Here is a 25,172-nt window from a genome sequence, read left to right as displayed (position 1 = left end):
TGCCGATTTCCTCCGGTCAAGTCAGGCCGGAGGTGCCGTCTACAGGAAGCTGGGGCCAAAGTAGTGTGTTGCCTCCGCCAAGGGGCCTTAAGGGTCCGAACTCTCAGCATCGGCTCAACCACCAGGATCCCCGTTTCCCTGGACACGGCTGAGCCATGCATGGCTAAGCGCGGGTGCTCGGGTCCGTGGTGACGCAGTGCTCACAATCAACCCCTTGCGGGGATGTTCCTGCAGATGCTCGGAAACACATCGTGTCACAACTCACCAACATCTGCACATTGCAGACGCCCCTGTCGGGTGGGAGCCATGAAATGTATGTTTTTCGCCTGTGGTGCCAAACACCCACCAAGGAGCCCAACGAGGGGACAAGCAGGAACTGGAAAGCAAGCCCTGTCCTCGCCAGCAGTACACCGAAACTATAACCCAATATGATGAAACTCAGGGCAGTTGGCCACATAAGATTAACCCTCGCTGCCAGGAAAAAAGGAAAATCCAAGAAGTGAGTAGGAGACAGGAGAGTTGTGAGAAACGGATAGGAAAGTGAAAGTTAAAGAGGAGGATAGGAAAAGGCGACTGCCGATTTCTCTCGGTCGGGTCAGGCCGGAGGTGCCGTCTGCAGGAAGCTGGGGCCAAAGTGGGTGTTGCCTCCACCAAGGTGTCGTTGGAGCGGAAAGTTAAAATTATCGCAGGGCTGCGAGAATGCTGTCACTGGCTGAGCAACTTCCTTTCGAGACGACTTCGCCATTCCCTCTGAAGCAGACTGCTTGGTGAGCGCATGGGGTGAACTTGATGAATCTGATGAAGCATGTTTAGGACTGTTTGTTACATGTCTGTTCGCCTGTTAAACAGCTTCAGCAAAGGTGTTTTTGCTGCTGTCTAACTGTTCGGATGTTATCCGTGGCCCGGTGTATAAACTGCGGCGTGTTGCCTTGGGGTTGTACCGGAAGCTTCGAAGAACGCCAACACCATCTTAATCCATAAGAAAGGAGAGGTAAAGGGCTTGAAAAATTTTAGACTGACCAGCTTACTGTCCGTTGCCAACAAGGTATTTACCAAGGAAATCACTAACTGAGTCAGGCCAACCTTGAACTTCAATCAACCAAATGATCAGGCAGGCTTTCCATAAAGGATATTGGACAATAGACAATATACACACTATCAATCAGAAGATAGAGAATACGCAGAATATAACCAACCCCTGTATATAGCACAAGAGCAGACATTTGGGCTAGGTGGTATGGGTTCATCTTAGACATTAAGTGCCTATACTACTTACTCCCTGCTGCATGCCACCCTATTGCAAGTCATCAGCGAGTGCATCGGCTGCTACGGCAGTGTCCGCTTCCAAAACGCCAGTGGAACTAATGTGACCAAGTTTCTCGAGCTACTGTCCTATCTTTCGTGCTCTTTAGTCAGCTTTAATGGCCAAATGTATACACAAAAGGAGTGTCTCCATTGGATCTTGCCTGGAACCTGTGCTGAGTGAACTGCTCTTAGCTAGCTATGACAGGAGCTTAGAAACTAGCTTGCAGACCACAGCAGCATGCCGTATCTTCAGGTATGTTGATGAATACCTTGTCATCGTCAAAAGAGCCTCGAAATAATTACAGGATGCAACTGCAGTTTTTTCCTCCTGCTTTGAAGGTCTCACAATAATCAAGAAACTCCCAGTGGATAACCAGCTTTGTTTCTTGGATTGGCTGCTAACCTTTTCACAAAACCATGTTTGCTGGCGTGCTATATGCCCCGCATAGGGTGAAGCTTTTTCTTCCATTTTCCTTTGCGCACTCCAAGCTGGTGCAGTGAGCCATGAGGAATGCACTCTGACGGTCATGTCCACATCAGGGTTCTACAAGCTTACTCTCGCAAGTAAGCAGACTTGCATCCGCAGGATTTCCCGAGGACCTTCAGCGGAATCTGTGTGAAAAAGTACTAAAAGACTGTCATCAACGCTCAAGCAAAGAGTGCCCTGATGTCGAGAGATCACGAAAAGTTATTCCATATTAGCATGGTTTCATGCACAGACTAAAGAAACCAGCAGGAAGGGTAGGAGCCCATCTGTTATTCTCGGCACTCAACAAGCTCGCGACGCTTTGAAAACGGGTTAACTTATATGAGGTCCCAGTTGTAGCGTGTGGCACAAACCACAGGCAAAGATTTACACAGTGTAAAATGCATGTTGTATATGAAATTCTGTTGTCATGTGGAAAATTGTATGTAGGACAAACCGAAAGGTGCATCAATTACAGGCTGCGCAAGCACTGAAATTCCCTTACAACAGGTTGAAACCTTGCTATTCACTGTGCCAATTGTTTTCCACTGTTCATGATTGAACTGCGCAAAAGAAACGGGGACCAAGAAGAAACACGTACACACACACAGCGCAGACACTTCCAACTTTTAATTCGAAAAACGCCTTGAGCATTCCTTTTATGCACACCTAATCACCACATGAAACAGCCAGGAACCAACACAGTAGATAAGTTTAACAATTGGGTAGATCCGAACTAGGGAACCAATCTAAAAAACAATTTGTAAGCGTGTGCATGCATACCTAAACACACTTGTTACCTAGATAAAAGGAGAGAGGAGGAGGCAAGTGAACACCTGACATTGAAACTAAATGACACACGGCCGAACCATATAATACGAGCAAAAGAAAGAACTTAGTAAGCAAAAAGCGATGTGACATGGGACCAACAGTAACAACAGTAAACGATGAAGGTGCAAACACTAAAAAATAATCGAAAGGGCATAAAAGCGAAACCATATGAATGATACAAAACCAGAATACCAACGAGGTTAAAACCGAGAGTGAAAATGGAAACAACAAAAAACAAAGGTAAAAGCGACGCGATGATGAATAAAAAGCTAAAACCGGGCTAAAACGTAAAAAGGAAGGAAACAACAAGTAACAAGAGTAAAGGTGCAGCGTTACAAAGGACAGTCTAAAGTTTTACCTTCTAAAAACGAGATTTCTTCATTTGAAAGCAGAATAGATGGAGTGCTCACGCAATTGTTCGTATTCTTTGCGATTAAGAAGGCCTCAATTATTTCCCTTTCTGTCTTTGTTCTAGCTGTAGCGAGGAACTTAGTACTTTCTAGAAACGGGTGGCAATCACTTTTTTTGCACTTCTTGCAATGCAAGGCTAAATTTCCTCCTGAATTGGTAGACAGGTTGCGAACGTGTTCAGCCGCCCTCTCGTTAAAACATCGCCCAGTTTGGCCGACGTACGTCTTCCCACAGGATAAAGGAACCTGATAGATAACTGCTGTGGTACAGTCTGTGTGATTTAAGGTGCATTTTTGCTTTCTATTGTCCCTGTTCATGATAGCACAGACTTTAGCGAGCTTAAACGGCGCCGCAAACACAAGCTGGACACCGTATCTTCCTGCCACTATTTTTAAATTGTGTGACACTCGGTGCACGTAAGGCATGACACACACAGGTTTTTGTTGTTCGGTCACTTGGCGGTTCGTACTCTTTATCCTCTGTAGCAAGCTTTCACAAACACAGGTTATCAGTTGCCGGGGATACCCAGCATCATACATTTTGTCAATCTGGAGCTTAAGACTTGAACTCATTTTATGCTTACATGACTTTTCTAGGGCGGAACGGCAGGCAAGGTGAACGATCACTCTTTTTACCAACTTTGAATGGGCATTGTCATAGGGTAGAAACTGCTTGTTCATTCTGGGGTTGTAGGACCAACAGATATGTGAAGGCGTAAATTCTAAATTGATATCCAGAAACTGGATTTGGTTACCCTTAGGCAATTCATGAGTGAAATTAAGCCCTTTTCCTTCACACTTGAAAACATTGAGGACGCTACTCACCAATTCAGGCAGACTAGAACTAGCCGAGAGGTTTACCATCACAAGATAATCAACGTACCTAAATATGCGTACAATATATTGGTTGAGGAGACAACATTGCAAGCGCTGGTCAAAGGAAGAAAGGAAAATACTACACAAAACGGGTGCCACAGAAGAACCAATGCATATGCCACTTTTTTTAATGTAAAACTGTCCTTTGTGGCAGATTACGGTCGAGGCAAGGTAGAATTTCAACAATTCAAGGAATTGTTCCAACGACATGCTAACTGCGTTTCGGAAACTAACTTCACCATATTCTTCTATTTGCTGCTTAACAGCTGCAAACAAGGCTTCATGCGGAATAGAATAGAATAAGTCTTCTATATCTATCGAGAATGCCGTGGTGGCCGAAGTGATGTCATCCAGAGTGGCAAGAAGTTCTTTCGAGCTCTTCACTAAAAACGGATCCGGTCCCACAACTTTGTCCAGGTGCTTTTTTAGAAAATCCCCTACCATACGCTGCCAGCTGTCCTTCTCCGATATGATGACACGAAGAGGGCACTTCGCTTTGTGGGTTTTTCGTGTGAAGAAAACATGCAGGAACCCATTTTGGTCTTTCTTGACCTCTTTGGCCATTGATTCAAGTTGTACCTTCTTCAGAAGCTTCCTGGGAGCCATCTTTTGCCTTTTTTCACAAAATTCAATCGGCCTGAAGTTCTTCGTTAATGCCTACCAGCAATGCGTACCAGCAATGCAGCCAGGAAATCACCCAAAAGAAATCACACTGCTTAATCAACAGTTCTTTGACACGCGCTAAGCCGCATGTTGGCCTTGTTTGCTCTCACTGTTTACAAAAATTTTTTCTTGGCCCTTCTTGTTTCTGTGTTTTCTGGTTCTCCTTACCAAACACCCCCCCATTGTAAGCAGCCGAGCGGAGCATGTGCGTTCCCTCTCACCTCCGTATTAAGAGTTGTGCCCGTTACAATTCGATCGTGTTTTCAAGCCTTCAAAGCCTATATATTCCTGCCTTCTGAAATAAAAATGTCAGTTGATAGCCAGCGCTCGTCCTGTTGTCTTTCTTGTCCCGTAAGGTGAACCCTGTATGTAGCCTTCGTAAAATTACAAAAAAGCATCCGACTCAGCTGAAACCTCAGCAGCCATGCAGGCCTTAATGGTGGAAGATATCTACGAGGCGTTTCACCTAAGAGTTCTGCAATTTTTCAAAATAGGCTTATTAAGTTGAAAGACCACCTTTTTTGGCATAGCACTGTCAGCAGTGTTACGCATCAGAATAAAGCTAAGACGTGCTAAGTAGTAGTGTGGTTAACTAATACTGAATAGTTAAGTTTTTAAATATTACTGTTTGTCTCCTTATTTATTGAGAGGCACATAGCCCACCATATCCATATCAAATTTCAGAATTCTGAAAAAAACACAGTTGCCCTTAGTGCTGTGGCCCAACAAATATTGGCTATTTCGACGAGTTACATGCACTAGAGGGGTTGGTTTGCCTGCAAGCTTCTCGAATGTGCATGTATGTATTATGGCGCAGTGTAAGCAAAATTTGTTGGGCAACATCACCAAGGGCAACTGTTTTAGAAATTCTAAAAACTGACATGAAGATTACTTATGGTGGCTAACATGCCTCTAAACGAATAAGGAGACTAACAGTAATAGTTAAAAGTTCACTATTCAATATTAGTTAACCAGCCTGCTAGTAAACACTTCTTACCGGTATTCGGATAAGCTACACCGCTGACACTGCTATGCTGAATCATCATCATGATCAGCCTGGCTGAGCCCACTGCAAGACAAAGGTCTCAAAAACTAACCAAAAGGGATCTGCGGTTTCCTTTCATCCTTCCATCTTGTGGTATATGCATGCCCGCACAGGTGGCAAAGAAGACTCCCCCCCCCCCGGCAGACACACCCGATTGAGGCTGCTGCCCCCCTCAACACCTCGGCACTCAAGGACAATACATACACGTTTTGCCTTGAAGAAGGAAGGTGATTGCCGCTGTTTCACCAGGTTTTGATGATGATTTTTACGGCGCAAGGGCATCTGTGGCCAAAGTGTGCCATGGCGCAGGATGTTTCCATCGACTCAAGGTGGAATCAAAGAACCAAGCATTTCACTCTCCAGAAGCCGAGCATGACGCCAGGGGAACAGTTGCACCCACTCTATCATAGGGAGGCACCCACAGGCAGTGGGGATCAAATCCCGCATGCAAGGCAGATGCTCAAACCACTAGGCGAACGTAGCGGTGGCTTCACCCGGTTTTGGCTGTCAGCAGAAGTGAAACTGGAGGAAGCCCAGAAGCCCGGAGGTGGATGCTCTTGCAGCAGCCGCTGGAGAAAGCAGCACTCGGCCTCACTCCAGTAGTCCGTGTTTCTGTACTCTGTGTGTCTCCCCCAATGCGTTTTGGGTGGTCAGCCCCCACTGCTGCTCTTTTCATGTTACCAATTTCATGCCTCTTTGGTTTACCTCCGTGAAATTCAGTACATGTTAAGTGCCCAGCAAAGTGCGAGAAATTTTTGTCTCCTTGCTTTGCAGTGCTGGCAGAGCACTGTCCTAGGCAGTGCATGGCATCTGTAGTTTTAAAGCCTTCCCACAAATAATGCAGGTGAAACCCCTGGGTTGGATAAGAAGAGCAAGGCCTTCCTTCGCAATGCGATAAGAAAATGGAGGCCAGAAACACCAAAGGCAGGCTGTTTAAATAATATTCCATAAATCCCTGCTGAACGGCCTAGTCAAATTGAATTAATAAGAAAATATCACCGGACAGCTACACATGTGCAATATAAATGATCAAGCATTAGAAACAGCAAAGAAAGAAGCCAAGGCCACTCGTGTTGCCACCCACCCTCTCTCAATTTAGAGGAGAAGGAAATTCCATGACGCCAAATTGAGGACAGAGCTTTCCTACGGCCGGCCTCTTCATACTGCTTTGACAAAACAAGGCCAGGGGCACACACAGGTGACGTCCTTTTTCTGTCTTCACATACACGTGGCCGCTTTCACGGTGGAAACACTAGCGTCCTTTCAAGTTTATTTTCTCAAGCTCACCCAGTCGTTTTTGATGGAGGCCAAACGCAAAAGGCACCTGTGTGGTGCCACTGGACAATAAAAGCCCTCCACTACTGCAACCCTTTCTCTCTGCCTCCATTCCCTTGCAGTGCAGTTGAGGTGCCCACCAAAATGTGAGACAGCACTGTCCCTTTTCATTCCCTGAAAAGCCAATCTGATGTGGTGCTGCCTGCATAGATTGTGGCAATTATCGATTGCCTCCAGTGTTGGTTTGTCTTCCCAGAAGTGTGGCGGTACTTTCCTTTGCCAGATGGACACTCACGTGGGGTTGTCCCCAGCTGCAGCTGCTCGCAAGCAAGGCAGCGATGTCACTGGATTAATGGAATGTGATGCAAAGGAAGGGAATGCCAACTTCTTTGAAACAGAGTAGTGGTGGGCGCCATCAGATTCAGAAATCATTTCCGTCCTCTCAAATTTAACAAGCGCTTTCAAAACGCACATTCAGACAACTTTTAGGCTATACCTGTTGCCGACTCCCGAAACACTGTCCTCAGGTCCCTTACCTTCTTTCAAGTTACCCACAGACAGTCTTGTTATTGACTACACACTGAAGTGCTGAGGCATCAGGATAGACATTGGGACATTCAAGCAGAATGCTCGTTTCTTCCGACCTGCCACACACCACACGAGTCAATCATCTCGCGCATATTTGTTTTTATAGCTGCCCCTTCTAGGGCTCCCTGACCGCGCTTCAAACAATAAGGCACTGCCTCCTGAATTTTCTGCTTTTACACCTTCTGTTCACCCTCTGTACCCCTGAGCTTGTGGTTCCTCACATACTCACTAGTTATGCAGTCTTTTTCCTCCACTGCACACAACGGCTACACAAATACTTAAAATGACAAATACTTAAAACATCCATGCTCGCGATCTATCTTTGTCCAGCTGCTCGGCCTCTATTGGCGCATTTTCTTCTCTTTCCTGTGCACATCTTGCCCTCCTGTATTGGAAAAAAAACGTGACAGCAGAACTGCGTATCAGCCAAGCGGGGAGTGTACACTATGGTGCGGGATGGCAGCACTGTTGGCAGTGATGGCACAAACATTGCACTAATATTTATGCTCAAGGTATCTAAGCAGCTCTTTCAGTGGTATCGTTGCATGTCATAAAGCCCCATTTATCTGCAGTAAAAGCCAAGAGCGTCACGTTCAGCTCCACAAATATTCCCAGCTGGGAGTACATATCTTTGAGCATGAGCTAAGCATACAACATAGTCTGTACACAAACTTTCCTCGTAGTTTCTAACCGACATCTTTGTGGCGTTCTTTCCATTTCTATCATGTAAATCACAAACAGTAGCGACCATTACGACAACCCTGCCTCAATGCTGAACACTGTTGAATAACTGAACATTGCTGAATAACTGAACAAGCTATAGTCTAGATCCCTGCCACTTACTGGTGCACTCTTACTGATGTGCAGTCCCGAAGGCACAGAAATATTTTAAACGGGCTGAAGCAGACTTTTATGTGACAAAGATTACAGAGGTGCATTAAGCACCTCTGTAATCCTAATGCAATGACAATGCATTAGGTCTTCTCCTCGCTTGAAGAGCTAAGGCTGTCAGCTTACTACATTAATCAGCGAAAGCTGATTGGCATTGGGTGACTGGCCCTCCACCTTCCACAGTTCTTCCCGTGGAAGCCACCTTCCAACCACTCCCTCCTCTCTCCTACAGTTAGAGAGGGGGATCCCTCCACTTTGCCACCAGACATGCTTCAAAAACATTGATTAAAAATATGACAACTATCGTTAGAATTACCTTACAAGCACAAGGCACAAATCATAAAACAGAACAGAGAAACAAATGCCCATGTCTCACAGCAAATTTGCACAGCCCGTAAACCTGCAAAACCATAGGACAGGCCTGCCCCACTTGGTTCACTTTACCAGAGGGTTTATTGCATGAAAACACTAATTTTGCCTGGTTTCAACGCTAGGTGAGCACAAAGCTCCTGGCAGCACAACGGGCACGCAGTGAGGGTGTATACAATGGCTGCAGTTTTCTAACAAGGCCTGCCAAGCTCAAATTTCCAATCAAGTGTACATGCTTCTGTTAGGCACACACGCAATCCTAGGTTCACTGCTGACAGCCAGGATGGCTGAAATTGATTTAAAAAATAGTGTACATGTGTGATAGTTAGGTGGGGTTCAATGACACAAATGTGGGCTATTAGACACTCAGCAGTGGAGGCCTTTGGATTAATCTGCACAACCTGGGGTTATATACGCATTTCAAGCGCAAAAACTGCCCAAGCAACCTGTAGCAGATGTTGCACTCTCACCGGCTTCAGGTCACTGCACAAACATGTCGTGGAGCAGCTTGATTTAAAGGGCCTCATGCAAATGACGATGCCTTTTGGAAGCATTAGCAGTGCAACGAAGAGCAGGTCATCCTCCTACCTTCAAGCAACGAAGGCCACATGCTCTTCGGCTGTCTTCCTCCAAGCATCTACCGCCTTCGCCGTGCAATCCGTTTGCTTCTACGCCCTCGGGCTTACTTCGTACTAGCAGGCTAATCGCAAGTGTGGCACAGTTTCCAGCCTGTTGTTCTTGCAACGCAGTTCACGAAAGCGGCTCTGTTTGGGCCCAACCGAACGAGGAAATAAACCTGGCAGTGCAACACAGTGAAAAGGCGGCCACTTACAAAAGATGCACCGAACTCGTGCGCGGGCCTCAGCCGAAACGTGTACCTCAGGCTCTCGGGCTCCAGGATCTCGAAGAAGATGTCCTCTTTCAGGAATTTGCCATCGGCCGACACTGAAAGGAAACGACGCCGTTAGAGCGGACGCGCGCCACGCCACACCTCTACGCACCCAGGTTCGCTAGATCCACGAGGACGCAGCAGTATGCCAGCAGTACTGCGCTCGCCGTGTGAGATAGGCCCCGCACAAGCGCACGTCTCTTGCGCATCCCCAGATCCCCGCCAAGCTACACGCACCCAGCACTCTCAAGCCATGGCGCCGGCATGCTGCTACGCGACCTCACGTGACGCCGTCCAACTAGTTAGATGATCGCATTTGTGGCAGTTTCTTGCGACTGGAGAGCGATAAAAAAACTGTAAAGGTAAAAAGTTTATTAACAAACGTTTTGGTTTCGGAAGGTAGGCGGTAAGTGGGTTTCGGCCCAATCAGAGTGCCGCATATTAAAACGAGGGGGTAGCACGGTGGCAATCGCTACCAATGCCTCCTGAAGCGTCTGCTCGATTTTAATGGGCCCCGAGATCGCCTCGACATTGCGCAGGCTGCGGCGATAGGCGGCGCTAAAAGATGACCCTCAAAATATGTAATGAATAAAGCTAGTAGGAACGCAGCTGTCATGAAAAATAGGGCACTGTGGAATTACAATAGGTATGAGGTGCTAAGAGGGATCTGGAAAGGGGTGATGGTCCCTAGCCTGACCTTCGGTAATGCGGTCCTGTGTATGAGGGCAGATGTTCAAGCAAGGCTGGAAATTAAACAACGGGGAGTAGGGAGGTTAGCTTTGGGAGCACATGGCAATAAACCAAATCAGGGGGTACAGGGTGACATGGGATGGGCGTCTTTCGAGAGCAGAGAGGCTAGCTGTAAGATAGCATTTGAGGAACGATTGAGAAAAATGGGGGAAAAGCAGTGGGCTAGGAAAACTTTCAGATACCTGTATATAAAGAATGTTGACACGTAATGGAGGAAGCGAACTAGAAAATTGACAAGCAAATATCTGGACAGCAGTAAGGCGGCAAATCAGCAATTATCGGTTAAGAAAAAGGTTAAAGAAACAGAGGGAGCTCTGTGGAAAACAGGGATGCTGATGAAATCGGCACTGGGAACATACCGGACCTTTAAACAGGAAATTGTTAAAGAAAATATCTATGATAATTGTAGGGGAAGCTCTTTGTTATTTGAGGCCAGGACTGGAGTTTTGCGGACTAAGACGTATAGAGTCAGGTACCATGAGATAAGACACGTTGTGCATTGCGTGTGGAGAGGAGGAGGAAACGGCTGAACACTTGATACTTTCCTGTAAAGGTCTTCACCCTACAGCGGAAAGCAGCGGGGCTCATTTACCCAAGGCATTGGGTTTTAAGGGTAGTGAAGTGAAAGTAGATTTTAAGTGGGTACAAGTAACCAAGCGCAGGTTATACGATTGGTGGCTAAAAGCAAGACAGGAGTAAAATTTCACAAGACGTGGCTAGGTGGCTTGACCAACTGCCCGATTTAAAGGGTTCAGCCGTATTCATTTATCCATCTATCCATCCAATTTCGGTTTCAATGGCTGGGAGACTGTGATGCGCGGCGCCCGATAATTCTGTTTCATTTTTTTCGGGCTTTTAGCAACAACCTTTAAATTTTAATGACAAAAAACATGTTTCTTATTTTCTCAGAGTGCAGCAAATGCTTAAGAAGTCTGAGCTGTCTTCCACATAATACTGAAAGAGGATCATCAGTTTTGGTTTCGAAATCTGAAAGCGTGCTGTGCACGCCGTGCTATCATGCCGTTAGGAGATTTTGTCTACAGCATAACCAGTAACTTGTGGACGGTTTACAACAAAATGGACATGTTCGAAACACCCATATTGCAACAAGTGCTTGAAGTGGCTAGAAATTCCGCAAAAAAAGTATTTACACTGCATGATGCATGGTTGTATATTGTACTGCTGCCAATGGCCAGAAATCAAGTAATTCGATCGGGCAAGCAAAAAGTGAAAATAATCCATGAGATAGAATAAGGACAGGAGGAAGTCCGAAATTACCATAGCTCTCAAATGTAGAGGTGACCTGTGGGAAATGAGGACTGCATGGCGCCCAATGGATGGAAGCCGGCGACGTCGTGGTAACCTGCCTGGGGAGTCGTTGGCCCGCGGGCCGGGGAACATCCCTCATATGCAATGTTCCTAGAACTTTGCGAAGCGCGCGCATGTTACAATCTTGCTGTGGAGCATTGCGAGAGGTGTTTCGACCGGGTGAAACAGATCTTGGAAGGCCCAGCCTGCGCTGTTTCTGGTCATTTTTCCGTCGAGCTTTCGCCGAATGGTACCTCCTTGAATAACGTTGAGAAATTTCAAATAAACCCATGCCCCTCGTCTCTATTCTTTTCGCAAGAAACACAGCTCACTAGGTTCCTGTGTGATGCACACGCGCACAGTGACTTTGGAAGTAACACAGCATGCCTGACTGACCGGATTTCTCGAAATGACAAGCACGTACGGGCGTTGAGATGGCGACTGGAACAAGGGGAGTATCAGACATGGCGAGCAACTTATGAAAATTAAGAAAAACTTCGCTTGAAGGCACAGACACGCATGCGCACTTACAAGGAAAAATGGCATGAAGGCGGCGGAAATCGTTTCTTACTGCATGCCGTTTCAAGAATTTTCGGGAATGTTTCTTGTTGTATATCTTCGCAACTGCGTTCTTGTCTGTTATGTCAAGTGCATGGTTTGTTAGCAACGGTTTGATGAACTTCTTGCATATAATATGCTGCAGTACTTCCCTGTGGCCGCTATCCTTGTTCTCACAGGTCAGGTCAGGCAAACCCGCGATTTTATTCACACTAGTTGTAGAGCCAGCATGTGTCCAGTGGCCTTTGAAGATGCGTTCGGTCTTTGAGTATGATATCAACGAACTTCTTGAGGCCATGTAACACTCTTCGGAGCGCTGACGTCGGGTGAAAGAATACACCCCTGTCTTGGTGGGCAGTCAAACTGTATACAGTAGCATTTCCTTGGCTGGAAATGCAAGCTACAAAGTGCAGATAATTTGATGATGTGCTTGGCTGCCAGTTTTTGCCTCTAATTACCTTGAGCTGTCTTTCTCGGAGTTCTAACTCGGCAGGAATTTCATGGAACGAAACGCCGGGCTTCTTGTTTCGTTGACTGGACATGCAAAACGGAACGCAACAGCAACGCATTTTCGCTCGCTACTCCCTCCAGCAACTGCAGTCATCGACGCGTCACTTGTCAAACGGTAACACTAAACACACCACACTAATAATATAAGAAACAGCGCACCAGAAGGCATACTTTTCGCTGCAACGGCAGTCACAAGAAAATTCTACGTTGCCTGCGTGTCGTCTGCTAGAGGGTCATCTGACAGCGCCGCTGTACGGCGGACGCGCGCTCTACGGCGGGCAGAAAAACCCTTGACGCTTCAGGCATGTTCTTCAGGAGGCATTGTCTCTACCTAAGCGACCTAAGCATGTCGTATTGCTACTACGGGTTCGACAAATTCGAGTGCTTTTGTTTTGTTCCCGGCAAATGCTTTAGGTCATGCCCGGAGGCTCCTAGCCCTCTGCGGTCTGTGCACGTTGGTTGGGCGAGCGCCATCCTAGTGACAGGTGAGCAGTGCTTGGTTGTTGGCAAGACGAGTGTTCGGAAATAATAACTAGAGTGCTCGCGCCATTCTGTTTGAGGCCGAGAAAGGCCGACCCTGTCTTGTCCAGGGCATCGTTGGTCGTCATTTATTTACGTCATGTATTGCAGCATAACCCTTTCAGGCACACATTCTGCTGTGTGTGTGTATATTTACAACCCTTATTTCACTGAAATAACGTGAATGACTTAAAAACTTTCAACATTCGCGCACAGCGCACAATTCCACTCGTGTGAAATTTCAGCCCTTTTCTACAGAAGAACACATTTATGACCGTTTAATTTCTTTACAATTCGAAGCAGCTTCTGCAGTGAAAAATCGGCTGCAGTGCCCTTTAGTAAAACGTTCCGCCAGGTGGGAGAAGAAAAAAAGTGACAGCACTTCCTAGGCACACACCATACAACTTCGCAACTTCCCATCCTTTTTCCTACACACATAAAGGCCCTTCCATTCTGTCCAGCAAGGATTTCAAATCACTGACTTCGTGGAAATGACAGCTCTAGACGCCTTGGAGAAAAGTTTCAAGAGTCAGTTGCGTGCACAGTTGTAGACGCCGTGCCGCAAAGGGATAATTCCTACATCTGATACGTGAGTAGCCGAGTTCACTGAAGCTAAACTAATTCCAAGCACCCCCTCCCGCCCCACTATGGTGTTTCTCATGTATCACTTCGGGACATTGAAACCCAAAATTTACAATGACCCTACCCTTAATTGGTTACCTACCCCAGATGTTGTGTATGTATTACGTACAGTACTCACGGATTGAAATAGGACATTCGGAGCGCGTGGCCGTCGCTTCATGGAGCGCCGCCCGTGGTATGGCGTGAGAGGGAGAACATCTACAAAGCAGAATTGTTCCTTCCAGTAGCCAATCAGCCGGCCTGTGGTTTACCACATGCCTGCGTGGCACTGCAAGGCTAGCGCTCCGAATGTCCTATTTCAATCCGTGAGTACTGTACATGTACTGCCCATGTTCATTTCCTCTTTTGATTTCAGCTAAAGTATCCTGTCCTCACAAGTCCAATGTATGTAACTGTACCCCTGAATGTGGAGATTTGCTCACTGTAGCTGGGTGCACTTTATAAAGTGGAGCTTAACCTTTACTACTCCGTGTTAATCTGCCAACGATTGACTCAAGTTAGAAACTTGCTTGTAGGAGGCGTTGCAGGTACCTGTTTCTTGTTCTGTGTTGATAACAAACTACTTAATGACACCGCATTCATGAACAAATTCTGCTTTCGATGGCTGTGTGTCTTCAGGCAGGAAAGGAGGTGGAAGAGCTGGCTATAGTCATGAATACATGTATCATCGGTGCCGGCCTGCTTGACACAGGAGGCACACCTGAGGAGGAAGCACCATAAGGGAATGGGGTGGGAGGACTCGTGTTGTCCCGTTTGCTCCAAGTGCCAGCAAACAGACCATATTTTTCCATGCTGAATATTACTGAATAGTACCATTCAGTGTCTTTCGCTAATAGGCCTCCTTGGTGTTCTGTGTGTTTTTACAAGTGCGGGTGTACAGTTTGGTGCAACCCATCTTGGAGGGAAAAAATAAAATTTGAAACACTGTTGAGCCTTGGTTCAGTGCCTCTTCTTGACGCAATTTTCAATCCTATTGCAAGTTTTCTTATATGTCATATCGACACATACCACATTTGAAGTCTACGAAGTCACTGGTACAGCTATGTACCCCTTTTTTTCTACAAAAACGAGTGCTTGAAAGTGATGCCATTCAGTTCCGAGATGCATTCAGAGTGCAATTTTACCATCTGTATGCGAGAGGGGCAAACAGCTTGCACCTTATTTATTTATTTATTTCAGAATGCTGCTTATCCCTTGGGATTTTTACAGGAGTGAACTAGAACATATGGTATACAAATACAGTTTCACTGACTAAAGATTGAAGCTTAACGATAGGATGATACACAGGCAACTCGTGTGGCATAGACAAAAAAAGAATCAAGTCATAAAACAAGAATGACACTTGCACATCATGAATACATTGGAAGAAAGCACAGCAGTAAAAATGAAAAAAAAAAATACAGATTCATGCCGAACTAAATGTAAGAATAGAGCAATCAGCTAGCTTGAGAAATTTGTCCACTGTAGGCTGAACTGTAATTGATGGGTGCAACTGGTTCCAATCTCTGACTGTTTGTGGGAAAAAATGAATATCGGAAGGTATTATTGTAACAAAATTATTGTTCAAGAGGGAGTGCATGTTTGTGTCGTGTAGCTCTTGATTGATTAATGTGAACAACGTCTGTAGAGGATATCATTAATGAGTTAAGTAGTAAATACAAAAATTTGAGAATGTAATTCAGCACGGCTGGACAGCGTGTGAAGGCTGGCTGATTGTAAAAGTTCTGTGGGTGAATGTGTGCAACGATAACAGTTGAAGGTGAAGCGCACGGCTTTTCTTTGCACCATATTGAGTGTTCTAATGTTATTTTTGTTGTAAGGAAACCATTCTATGTTTGCGTATTCAGAGACTGGTCATAAAAGCGTGACGTAAGCTGAAGGTTTCGTATCGCCTGTGGAATGTCGCAGGCCCACTGGTGATTCTTTAAGCATGTGCAGTCCAATTGAAGTCTGAAGTGGTCAGAACACCCATGTACCGATATTCAGTCCCATCTTGAATATTCACATTATTCATCGAGTGCGCATAATCGAATTTAGAAGTTTTCCTTGTAAGCGACATAGCAACAGTTTTATCTAAATTAATTGTCATCTGTGCTATAAAAGGTAAATGAATGGAAAAATAGCACTGAAACCAGGATCAGACATAGACAAGACCTCATGTCTCTGTCTCGTCGTTGTTTCATTTTGGCACTTTTTTTTGCTGAGTAAAACAAGCTGATAACCTACCTGATTAACGAAAATATGGCCATTCAAGTAGTACGTTCAGTTGGGCAAGTTGGCACAGATGCATCTTTTGTAAAACAGCGTGAACGACGTCGGACAAGAACAAGAAGGACACGAGACGAGCGCTGACTCTCAACTGTGGTTTTATTAGCAACACCTGGTGCTTATAAAACAAAAACACACGCACAAAGTATATCACATGTTTCACTAAAATTGATAAAACATGAGGCAGAGTAACATGCGTGCTCAAAGGCCACCAAGAAAGGCTATCTCTTTGTCATTGAGAGTGACTTGCTGTTTGCTGACACACTTTGACTCTTGACTGATATGGAATGCTTCCATTACTTCTCGCGTGGTCTGATCACACTGCGTGTAAAGCACCTTTGTGCTATGCCACATGGCTGTGCATTTTTTCTTCTTTTTCATTACTCCATACTTTTTACAGTATCTTACCAAGTGTGAAAGTTCCTTGTTATGTTGTCTAGATTATTTCTGTGCTCCTGCAACCCTTTATTTAGGCAACGTCCCCGTCTGCAGGATGTACTGGGCACCGCAGGAGAGTGGAATTTGGTACACCCCATTGCGACAAGCGAAGAACTTGTCTCTGTGGGTGCCACAACCTTTCCTTTTATCCGACGGTTCCCTCTCTGGGACTGACGTAACTGCTTTAGTTTGATGGGAACTGATATAGCTACATTTACTTCATATTGACTTGCCACATTTTTCAGCCCATGGGTGATGCGATGTAGGCAAGGAAGGACAGCAACTTTTTTCTTTTTTTATTTTTGGTTGTCGCGAGTTTGCTGAGTGTCCTGCTGTTTCACTCACTTGTTAAAAACGGCATTGTCAGTTCCTGCCTTCAGAATTATATGACAAAATCCTGTCTCCATGCTCTCAGCGACAGTTTCCAGTCTCAACTCTCTAGGATTAGGCTTGCCGGGTACCCAAGCTTTACAGTAACAGAGGCCTGTTCTCGTTTCCTCAAGTGGGTGAAACAGCAGGACACTCAGCAAACTCGTGACAACCAAAAAGAAAAAAGTTGCTGTTCTTTCTTACCTACATCGCATCACCCATGGGCTGAAAAATGTGGCAAGTCAATATGAAGTAAATGTAGCTATATCAGCTCCCATCAAACTAGAGCAGTTACGTCCGGGAGAGGGAACTGTCGGATAAAAGGAAAGGTTGTGGCACCGCGCACAGAGACAAGTTAGTTCGTCGCTTGTCGCAAAGGGGTGTACCAAATTCCACTCTCCTGTGGAGCCCAGTACATTGGGCAGATGGGACGTTGCCTAAATAAAAGGTTGCAGGAGCACAGAAATAATTTAGACAATAACAAGGAGCTTTCATACTTGGTAAGCCACTGTAAAAAGTGTGGAGTAATGAAAAAGAAAAAATGCACAGCCATGTGGCATAGCTCAAAGGTGCTTTACACGCATTGTGATCAAACCACGCGAGAAGTGATGGAAGCATTCCATATCAGTCAAGAGTCAAAGTGTGTCAGCAAACCATCACTCACTCTTAATGACAAAGAGATAGATTTTTTTGGTGGCCTTTGAGCGTCGTGTGCTTCTCTGCCTCATGTTTTATTGATTTTAGTGTAACATGTGATATACTGTGTGTGTTTTTTTTCCTTTATAAGCAACCGGTGTTGCTAATAAAACTTTCTTAGTTGAGAGTCTGCGCTCGTCTCGTGTCCTTCTTGTTCTTGTCCGACATTGTTCGCGCTGCATTACAAAAGATGGCCATTCAGTGAATCATTGGCACATTTTTGAGACAAAATAAATGTATTTAAGGGGCAAAGCATCATCATCATCAGCGTGACTACCTGTGGCGGAATCGCTTCGGAAGGAGGGAGCAAGCAGGAATGAACCGGCGGCAAATGAGAGGCCTGTGGTTGTACCTTACATTCACAAAGTCACTCACGGCCTGAAGAAAGTGGCAAAACGGTTTATTGCACTGGTGGTTTTCTCTGCCCCCCACAAGCTTGCCCAGCTGAGCCGTCGCATAACCTGCGAAAGCCAAAAGGTCTGCTGTCAAATGAGACATGGGCGGCGTTTCGTAAAATGCGCCACTAACGTCATCTATGAAATTCTGCTGTCCTACAAGAAATCCCATATTGGATAGAACGGGACATTTCGTGAATGACAGACTAGGGGAACATGCAAAAGGTACTGAAAATAGCGAGGGTGAGATTTTGCGAACACTATAGGGCTTGCACCAATTGTGCGCCATGGTTCCACGATGTGAGGATTCTGGGTAGAGGCAGACAGCAGACTGCTTGTGAAACTCTGGAAGCCTTTTACATCAAAAAAGGCGGGTTCGAGCTGTGTCAGTGACACTTCAGCTTTTCTTTGAGGCTAAGCGGAAATTTTTCACGCCTACTCTGATAAGATTGGTGCTGGGTTTCTTGTTGCCTTGTACGCGTGTGCTTCAGGAGGGAGGGCTATATATGTCGACTGCTTTCACCTGATTAAACAGTTGTAGAATCTGTGTTGTCCTCTTTCTTGTGTGTGTCTTTGTTGCGCTGAAAATCCAGGTAATATGCAGAATATCTGTTCTGCAATGGTATCCTGAATTCCTCTACTTTCCCTCACTGCTAACTCGTCAATGGGCTTCCATTTCACTGGTTTCTTCTGTTCCCTCTTCAGTCTAAGCTAATTTGAGACCTTACCATTCTGTGGTCGCTACAAGGCACCTTTCCGAGGACCTCCACATCCGGCACTATACCTGGGTGAGTGCGTAGTAGAGAGCTTTAGCTCCACCGTACGCTAACTACGGCAAATACGGCTGGGCAAGCCTGGCAACGGTAGAAATGGCAACGCATTACCGTATTTACCGTACGGCTTTCCGGCTATGCTAAAACTCCCTAGTATGAAGTCTATTTCGTTTTTAGTCTCACCATTGGAGCTCTTCCACGTCCACTTCCTGTTCTCTCGTTTGCAGAAAAAGGTATTCATGATCCATAAATTATTTCTCTGTGAACTCTGCTAATAACTCCCCTCTGCTATTCCTTGAGCCTGTGCCATAGTCGCCTACTGCCTTGTCTTTGGCCTGCTTGCCTACCTTCGCATTGAAGTTGCCGATTAGTACAGTTTACTGTGATTTTGCTTTGTTCTTTGCCGATTCCACGTATTCGTAGAAGCTTTCAACCATCCGGTCATCATGGCTGGATCTAGGCTTGTAGGCGTGCAGCACCTTCTGCTTGTACTATAGTGAACTGCTTGTACCTCTTAAGGGCCTAGAGTAAGAAAACATTTGAAAAAAAAATGTTCTATTTGCAATTTGAGAACTTAATATATTTCTGCGTTTCATGGTCGCACTTTTCTTAGAAAGTCGTATTTCGGCCTGAAAAACAGTTTTGCCAAAACCAAGTGGTAAGCGACCGCACCACCTTTTCGGATACTGTCCGCGTTTATCCTCCATTTTTATAGCAAAAGAAATTCTACCACCAATTTTCAAAGCTTGTTTGGAATCAGCGACGTAGAAAAAATTATCTGGCAACTATTCTCTTTTAGCCATAGATAAGGTGGCTAGATTGGGAAGGTGTGAAGACCGCGGCGCTTTCCGTCGGCCGCGCGTGACCCCTCTGCGCACCGATGCCGCCAGGAGGAATGTGGCGCTGCTAGTAACGGCGCGGTAAGCTCAACCGTGTCGGCCTTGCGCACCCCGTAGCAGCTATAGTCAGTTCAGTTCATTTCGTCGCCTGTATTGGAGTGTCTGTAGCAGTGTTTTCTCTTCCGAGGGTGAGATGCCTTCGACAACAAAAAAGAAGACTGAGTGTTTGTGCTTTGCGCCTGGGTGTGGAATGGGATACAGAAAAACAAAAAAAAAAAAGCTTTCTGTTCCGTGCCCCTGCCTGCCAGGGAATGTTTGCCAAGTGGTCTTGAGCGATCCCAAGTGCCGACAAGGCCGTCAGTATCCAGTATTGTCACTCTCCTTGAAAACGAACTTGCACATGCGTTCAACCGAACGCGCTTGCATGTCGAAGCTGCGGAAGAGGTATTCTACAGTCAGTTAGTGATACGTGCCAAAAATTAGTCGTTTTGAGCATTCTGTTGCGCTGACAGCATTGTACGTTTTTATTGCCTCACAAGGATTATTTTTTTCCTTAAGGGTATAAATCAGGAGGATAGAAGAAACGGAAAACACGGAAGCTTTGTGTGTTGCAGATCAAATTCTGAAAAATTTTCCCCCTCACTTGTAAATAAACGATTCCATGGCCAGATGTGCTGCTTCATTGATAACATGAGCGTCAAGATGGCATACATGCTACAGGTTCGCAAGCGGCAACAAAAACCGGTTTGAGCTGAGCGGCCATACGCCCCGGGATAGCACTTGACCGTGGAGATCGGATTTTCAGAATACTTAAACTATCAAAGAGGCAGGAAAATTAGATACACCCCGCAACATAAGGGCCTAACACATCAAGCAGCTATGGGGAAGGCTGCAAACGGGAATATTCTTTAGCCTACATATACTTAGCAAGGTGTATCCTACACAGCATAGGAACACATGCCCGTGGTGCGGGGCAACCCCCACGCTTTACCATATAACCTGGGAGTGTAAGCGAAACTACACGTTCCACCAACAAAAATCCCCGAGTGTGGAGCAGTGGGAGAGCCGGCTCACCAGCTGCGAGCTCGCCGCCCAAAGGGAAATGGTGCAGCACGCAAGCGAAGCAGCGCGACTCAGTGGAGCCCTGGACTAGGGGCCCAACCCTGCTTTGAAGGTCGAGTCTGCAGCGATGCAGACGAAGACCGAACGCTAAGCACTTAATGGACCAAATAAAGTTTTTCTCTCTCTCTTGTGCGTTGGGGCGCCTTCATCCTACCCGCCGCTGTGGCTTCTAGTGGTTAGTTAGGGCGCTCGGCTACTGATCCGGAGTTCACGGGTTCGAACCCGACCACGGCGGCTGCGTTTTTATGGAGGAAAAACGCTAATGCACCCGTGTGCTGTGTGATGTCAGTGCATGTTAAAGATCACCAGGTGGTCGAAATTACTCCGGAGCCCTCCACTACTGCACCTCTTCCTTCTCTTAGTCCCTCATCCCTTCCCTTACGGCGCGGTTCAGGTGTCCACCGATATATGTGAGACAGATACTGCGATATTTCCTTTCCCTAAAAACGAGTTTTCATTTTCGCCTTCAGCCAATGCGACTGCAGTTTTGACGTCCTACAGCACGCATTACAACCTGCTCTTCTCGCCGTACTTACGTGTAGTGGCTACGTTTCGGTGGCGGCGCAACGCAGTGTCAGTGCACGTTGAAACCCAGGTCGTTTAAATTATTCCGACCCGCCGCGGTGGCTCAGTGGTTAGGTGCTCGGCTACTTATGCGGAGTTACCGGTTTCGAACCCAACCGCGGCGGCTGCGTTTTTATGTAGGCAAAACGCTGAGGCGCCTGTGTGCTGTGCGATGTCAGTGCACGTTAAAGATCCCCAGGTGGTTGAAATTATTCCGGAGCCCTCCACTACGGCACCGCTTCCTTTCTTCTCTTAGCCCCTCCTTATCCCTTCCCTTACGGCGCGATTCAGGTGTCCGCCGATATATGAGACAGATACTGCGCCATTTCCTTTCCCCAAAAACCAATTATTATTATTATTATTATTGGCTGCCGCCATTGTCAGCAAGCATGGAGAGTTTATTTCCCATTAAGCCTTAAAGTCAGCAAGCATGAAGAGTTTATTTTCCATTATGCCTTAAATTTATGCACCTTATTTATATTTATTCTTACAGTTTGATGCAATGCATGAAGTGCACTGCTGCCTATGACATCAAAAATGATTTTGGTGCAGTCAGACTAAAATAAAATAACTAGAGTGCCAACTCATCCTTCAAATCTTGTAGCGCTGGCTGCGAAGGCATAAGATGACATATGCGCAAAGAACAGATTTATCAGCGGTTCCTGAGTTAAATATAGGCAGACATTAAAGGTAGACGGTGGTTGTTATTACGTCCAAATGTTTTAAGTAATAAACTATAACGGAGGCAGTACTCCTTTTCTCGAGCTGCCATTACGTCCAAATGTTTAAGTAATAAACTATAACGGATGGATGGAAACAACTTTTATTAGAAGAAAAAAAAATCTTCCAGGGTGGTCTCCTACTGGTCCAGGAGTCCACGGGCTTGTGCCTCACATAAGGCCCGATCCACCAGCCATTTCTGGCCGGTGGGCTGAGCGGTCCGTAAAGCAGCCTCCCAGGAAAAATGAGTGGGATTGGGGATGGGGGTACTGCCTGTGGGGAAGGACATTCCCAAAGGTAGTGGAAAAGTGTGGATCTGGGCACACCACAGGTGTTACAATGAGGAGGAAATGGGGGGTGAAAGCATGAGAGACGGTAGGGTGAAACAAAGCAGCCCGTCTGTAATTGTCGCTATGTGGCGCTGGATAAGGGAGACAAAGTACCGTGGGGTGGTGGTAATTTCATGCGGCTGAGTTTAGAGAATGCGGTGATTGATGATATGTATAAAGGACCGATGGGGCCTCTTGCTCAGGGTTGGGTGCCTGATCGTCCGGGGTCCGGGAGGAGAGTTCTCGGGCCAGCGCATGAACGCGCTCATTACCGGGGATCGAGGCATGCCCAGGGATCCACGACAGAGTAACCGTTCGGTCGAGAGGTGGCTGTTTCAAGAATACGGTGTGTGGCCGGCGTTGCCACGCCCTTTAGGTAGTGGCGGTATGCGGCCTGGGAATCTGGAAATTTCGGTTATGTTTTTGTCAATGGTGGAGTGGGCCAGCGCAAGTGCGATGGCGGCTCCTTCCGCCTCTGCAGGTGAATTAGTTCGGATAGTGGCGGCGCCCCCCCCCCCCCTCCTCCCAGTGCGGTCTTCATAGGCTGCGACTGCCGTGAAGAATCCTACTTTAGACTTCTCTGCCACGTCGACATAAAGGATATCGGAGCGGTTGCTGTATGTTTTGGTGTAACAGCTAGCTCGAGCCTGCCGCCTACCCTGATGGAGGCTAGCGTTCATATTGCGCTGTAGAACCTTCTGATATATGTGATCCTGCGTGCGCAGAGAAATCATGTAAGGTGTAGGACTTGTTGGGGTGGGTATGAGTGGATTGAGACGGAGCTGTCGCAGTAGGCATTGTCCTGTTTCCGTGCGGCTCAGGCGGACTAATTGGTTGGTGCGTTGAGCCTCTATTCGATCACGGTATTGTGGGTACCAGTGACCAGGAGGCGTTTCGTGCTAACCGTCAGTGGAAGACGTAGGGCGGAGGCGACAGCCGTGCGTATTAGGATGTCTGCCTGTTGTGTTTGGCGCTGAATGAGTATGTGGTATAGGAGGTGGTATGTAGTGCGGCTGATGAGTAATGCATTTGTCATATTGAGGGTCTCGCGTTCAGACAGTCCATGATTGTGTGCTTCCGCCCGCCTGATCAGTGCAGCGACCTCTTTGGTCTACATTTGTAAGAACTTAAGGGTGGCGGTTGCATGGAGTGTGTTGTTAATGAGAAGGCCGAGAATCTTCACCTGAGTCACAATGGGCACTGGATTCCTGTACTTGTGCAGTTCATTGGGGGGGGTTCACTGGGGAGGGGTTTCAGCGGCAAGGGTTCCGATTTACGTGTAGAGCAACGGATGCCTGCGTTTGCTAAAAGAGTGGTGGTGATGTCTATGGCAGATTGCAGGATATCCTGGGCTGTTCCAATATATCCTCCCGTGGTTCAGAGGGTTATATCATCTGCGTATATGGCTGTGTGGAGCCCTGGGATAGCAGCAAGGGCCTTTGCCAGTGGCGCTAGGGCAATGTTAAACAGTAAAGGTTATAGGACCGCCCCTTGTGGGGTTCCCCGGTTAAACAGGGGGAAAAGCTGGGAGGTGACATCCCCAAGATATAGAGTTTTGCCGTGCGTCCCTGAAGGAAGGCCCGAACATATTGCCATATGCGGGTGCCACAGCCGGTGGTGGCTAATGTCGTCAGGATATGGTCATGGCTTAGTGTGTCGAAGGCCTTATGTCATTGTCGTTGAATTCGTGCTCTTTTTCGCCTTCTTCACGCGTTTCATAAAATGATAGTGTGGACTTGTCATGCCCCTTGGATGATGTTATTATTTCTGCTGGCCAGAAAAGAAGTTGGCTTCCCAAGCTCTGTGTAGATTAGATTCTAGTGTGATCAGCGTTACTTTGTTGCCAGTGTTCGCATGAATTGCCGTTTGATATGTACAACGTTTACGCATTTGTTGATATGGCTTGGTTGTGGTATAAAAGGCAGGCTAGGTGCAATAAACCCCAGTTGTAAGTTGGCGTCAGTCCTGTCTTTTGTGTTCCTTCTGTGTCCCCGTTTCTTGCGCCATTGCCAGTTTTTCTTTCAACATGAACCAACTCGCCCAAACTAGAGTTTTACTTGTACATGAATATCCAGGGCCAGTATCGCTCGCGCAGCGGCTGTACGGCGCTTAGTGTAAAAGAGACTCTTTAAGGGCGAGAAGTACGTCCTGCGCCGAGATGTTTGGACGGAAGCCAAATTGAACGTTGGAGAGAAAGCCTGTTGTTTCTAAGAACGGTCGCAGGCGATTGAGAATCACATGCTCGAAGAGCTTGCCGACACAGCTCGTTAAGGAGATGGGGCGCAAATTTTAAGGGTGACGGGTTTGCCCGGTTTGGGTATAAATCGAATGCTGGCATGGTGTCCAGGCTGACAGGAGCTTCCCAGCGTGCTAGTCGTTATTAAAGAGCTCCGTGAGTTCCTGAAGCGAGACTTCGTCCAGATTGAGTAGTGCCTTTACGTTATTCCATCCGGCCCCGGCGCCGTAGAGCGGTGAATACTAAAGAGTGCCCGGCGGACTTCGGTTAAGGTAATGTCGGCATCAAGTTCTGGGTTAGGTGGAGGTAGATTGGGTGGATCTGCTGACTGAAGGAATGGGGATATTAAGTGTCCCGTAGTTGGGCAATTACGTCTGTGCCCTTTTGAAGCTCTAGTTGTATTAGATGTTGTCTGCTTACTTGTGTCTAAGACTTAGTGGTTTCTGGATCTGAGAGCGCGTTGCAGGGACTACGTGCGTTTAGTGCTTACTGTACCCTTGAGGTCGTTACAGAAGGTTGCCCAGTTTG

General features: G+C 46.6%; 2 protein-coding genes across 2 annotated transcripts in view; one reads left to right on the top strand and one right to left on the bottom strand.

Annotated features, from left to right (window-relative positions):
• The window catches only part of LOC144108612 (protease-associated domain-containing protein 1), a 32,373-nt gene extending 22,353 nt beyond the window's left edge, over positions 1-10,020 (bottom strand). The window contains exons 1-2 of the mRNA XM_077641807.1: positions 9,721-10,020; positions 9,552-9,664 (exon numbers count right to left, since the gene is read on the bottom strand). Of these exons, the coding sequence (XP_077497933.1) occupies positions 9,552-9,664; positions 9,721-9,817 (210 nt within the window). The 5' untranslated portion in view covers positions 9,818-10,020. The remainder of the gene's footprint in view (positions 1-9,551; positions 9,665-9,720) is intronic.
• Positions 10,021-13,039: 3,019 nt separating this feature from the next.
• LOC144108596 (RCC1 domain-containing protein 1-like) overlaps positions 13,040-25,172 on the top strand; it is a 152,635-nt gene continuing 140,502 nt past the window's right edge. The window contains exon 1 of the mRNA XM_077641795.1: positions 13,040-13,219. Within this exon, the coding sequence (XP_077497921.1) occupies positions 13,081-13,219 (139 nt within the window). The 5' untranslated portion in view covers positions 13,040-13,080. The remainder of the gene's footprint in view (positions 13,220-25,172) is intronic.

The sequence above is a fragment of the Amblyomma americanum genome, chromosome 1 (assembly GCF_052857255.1).
Source record: "Amblyomma americanum isolate KBUSLIRL-KWMA chromosome 1, ASM5285725v1, whole genome shotgun sequence".
Classification (NCBI taxonomy): Eukaryota; Metazoa; Arthropoda; class Arachnida; order Ixodida; family Ixodidae; genus Amblyomma; species Amblyomma americanum.
The sequence above is the reverse complement of the archived record's forward strand: the minus strand, read 5'-3'. Positions and strand labels throughout refer to the sequence as shown.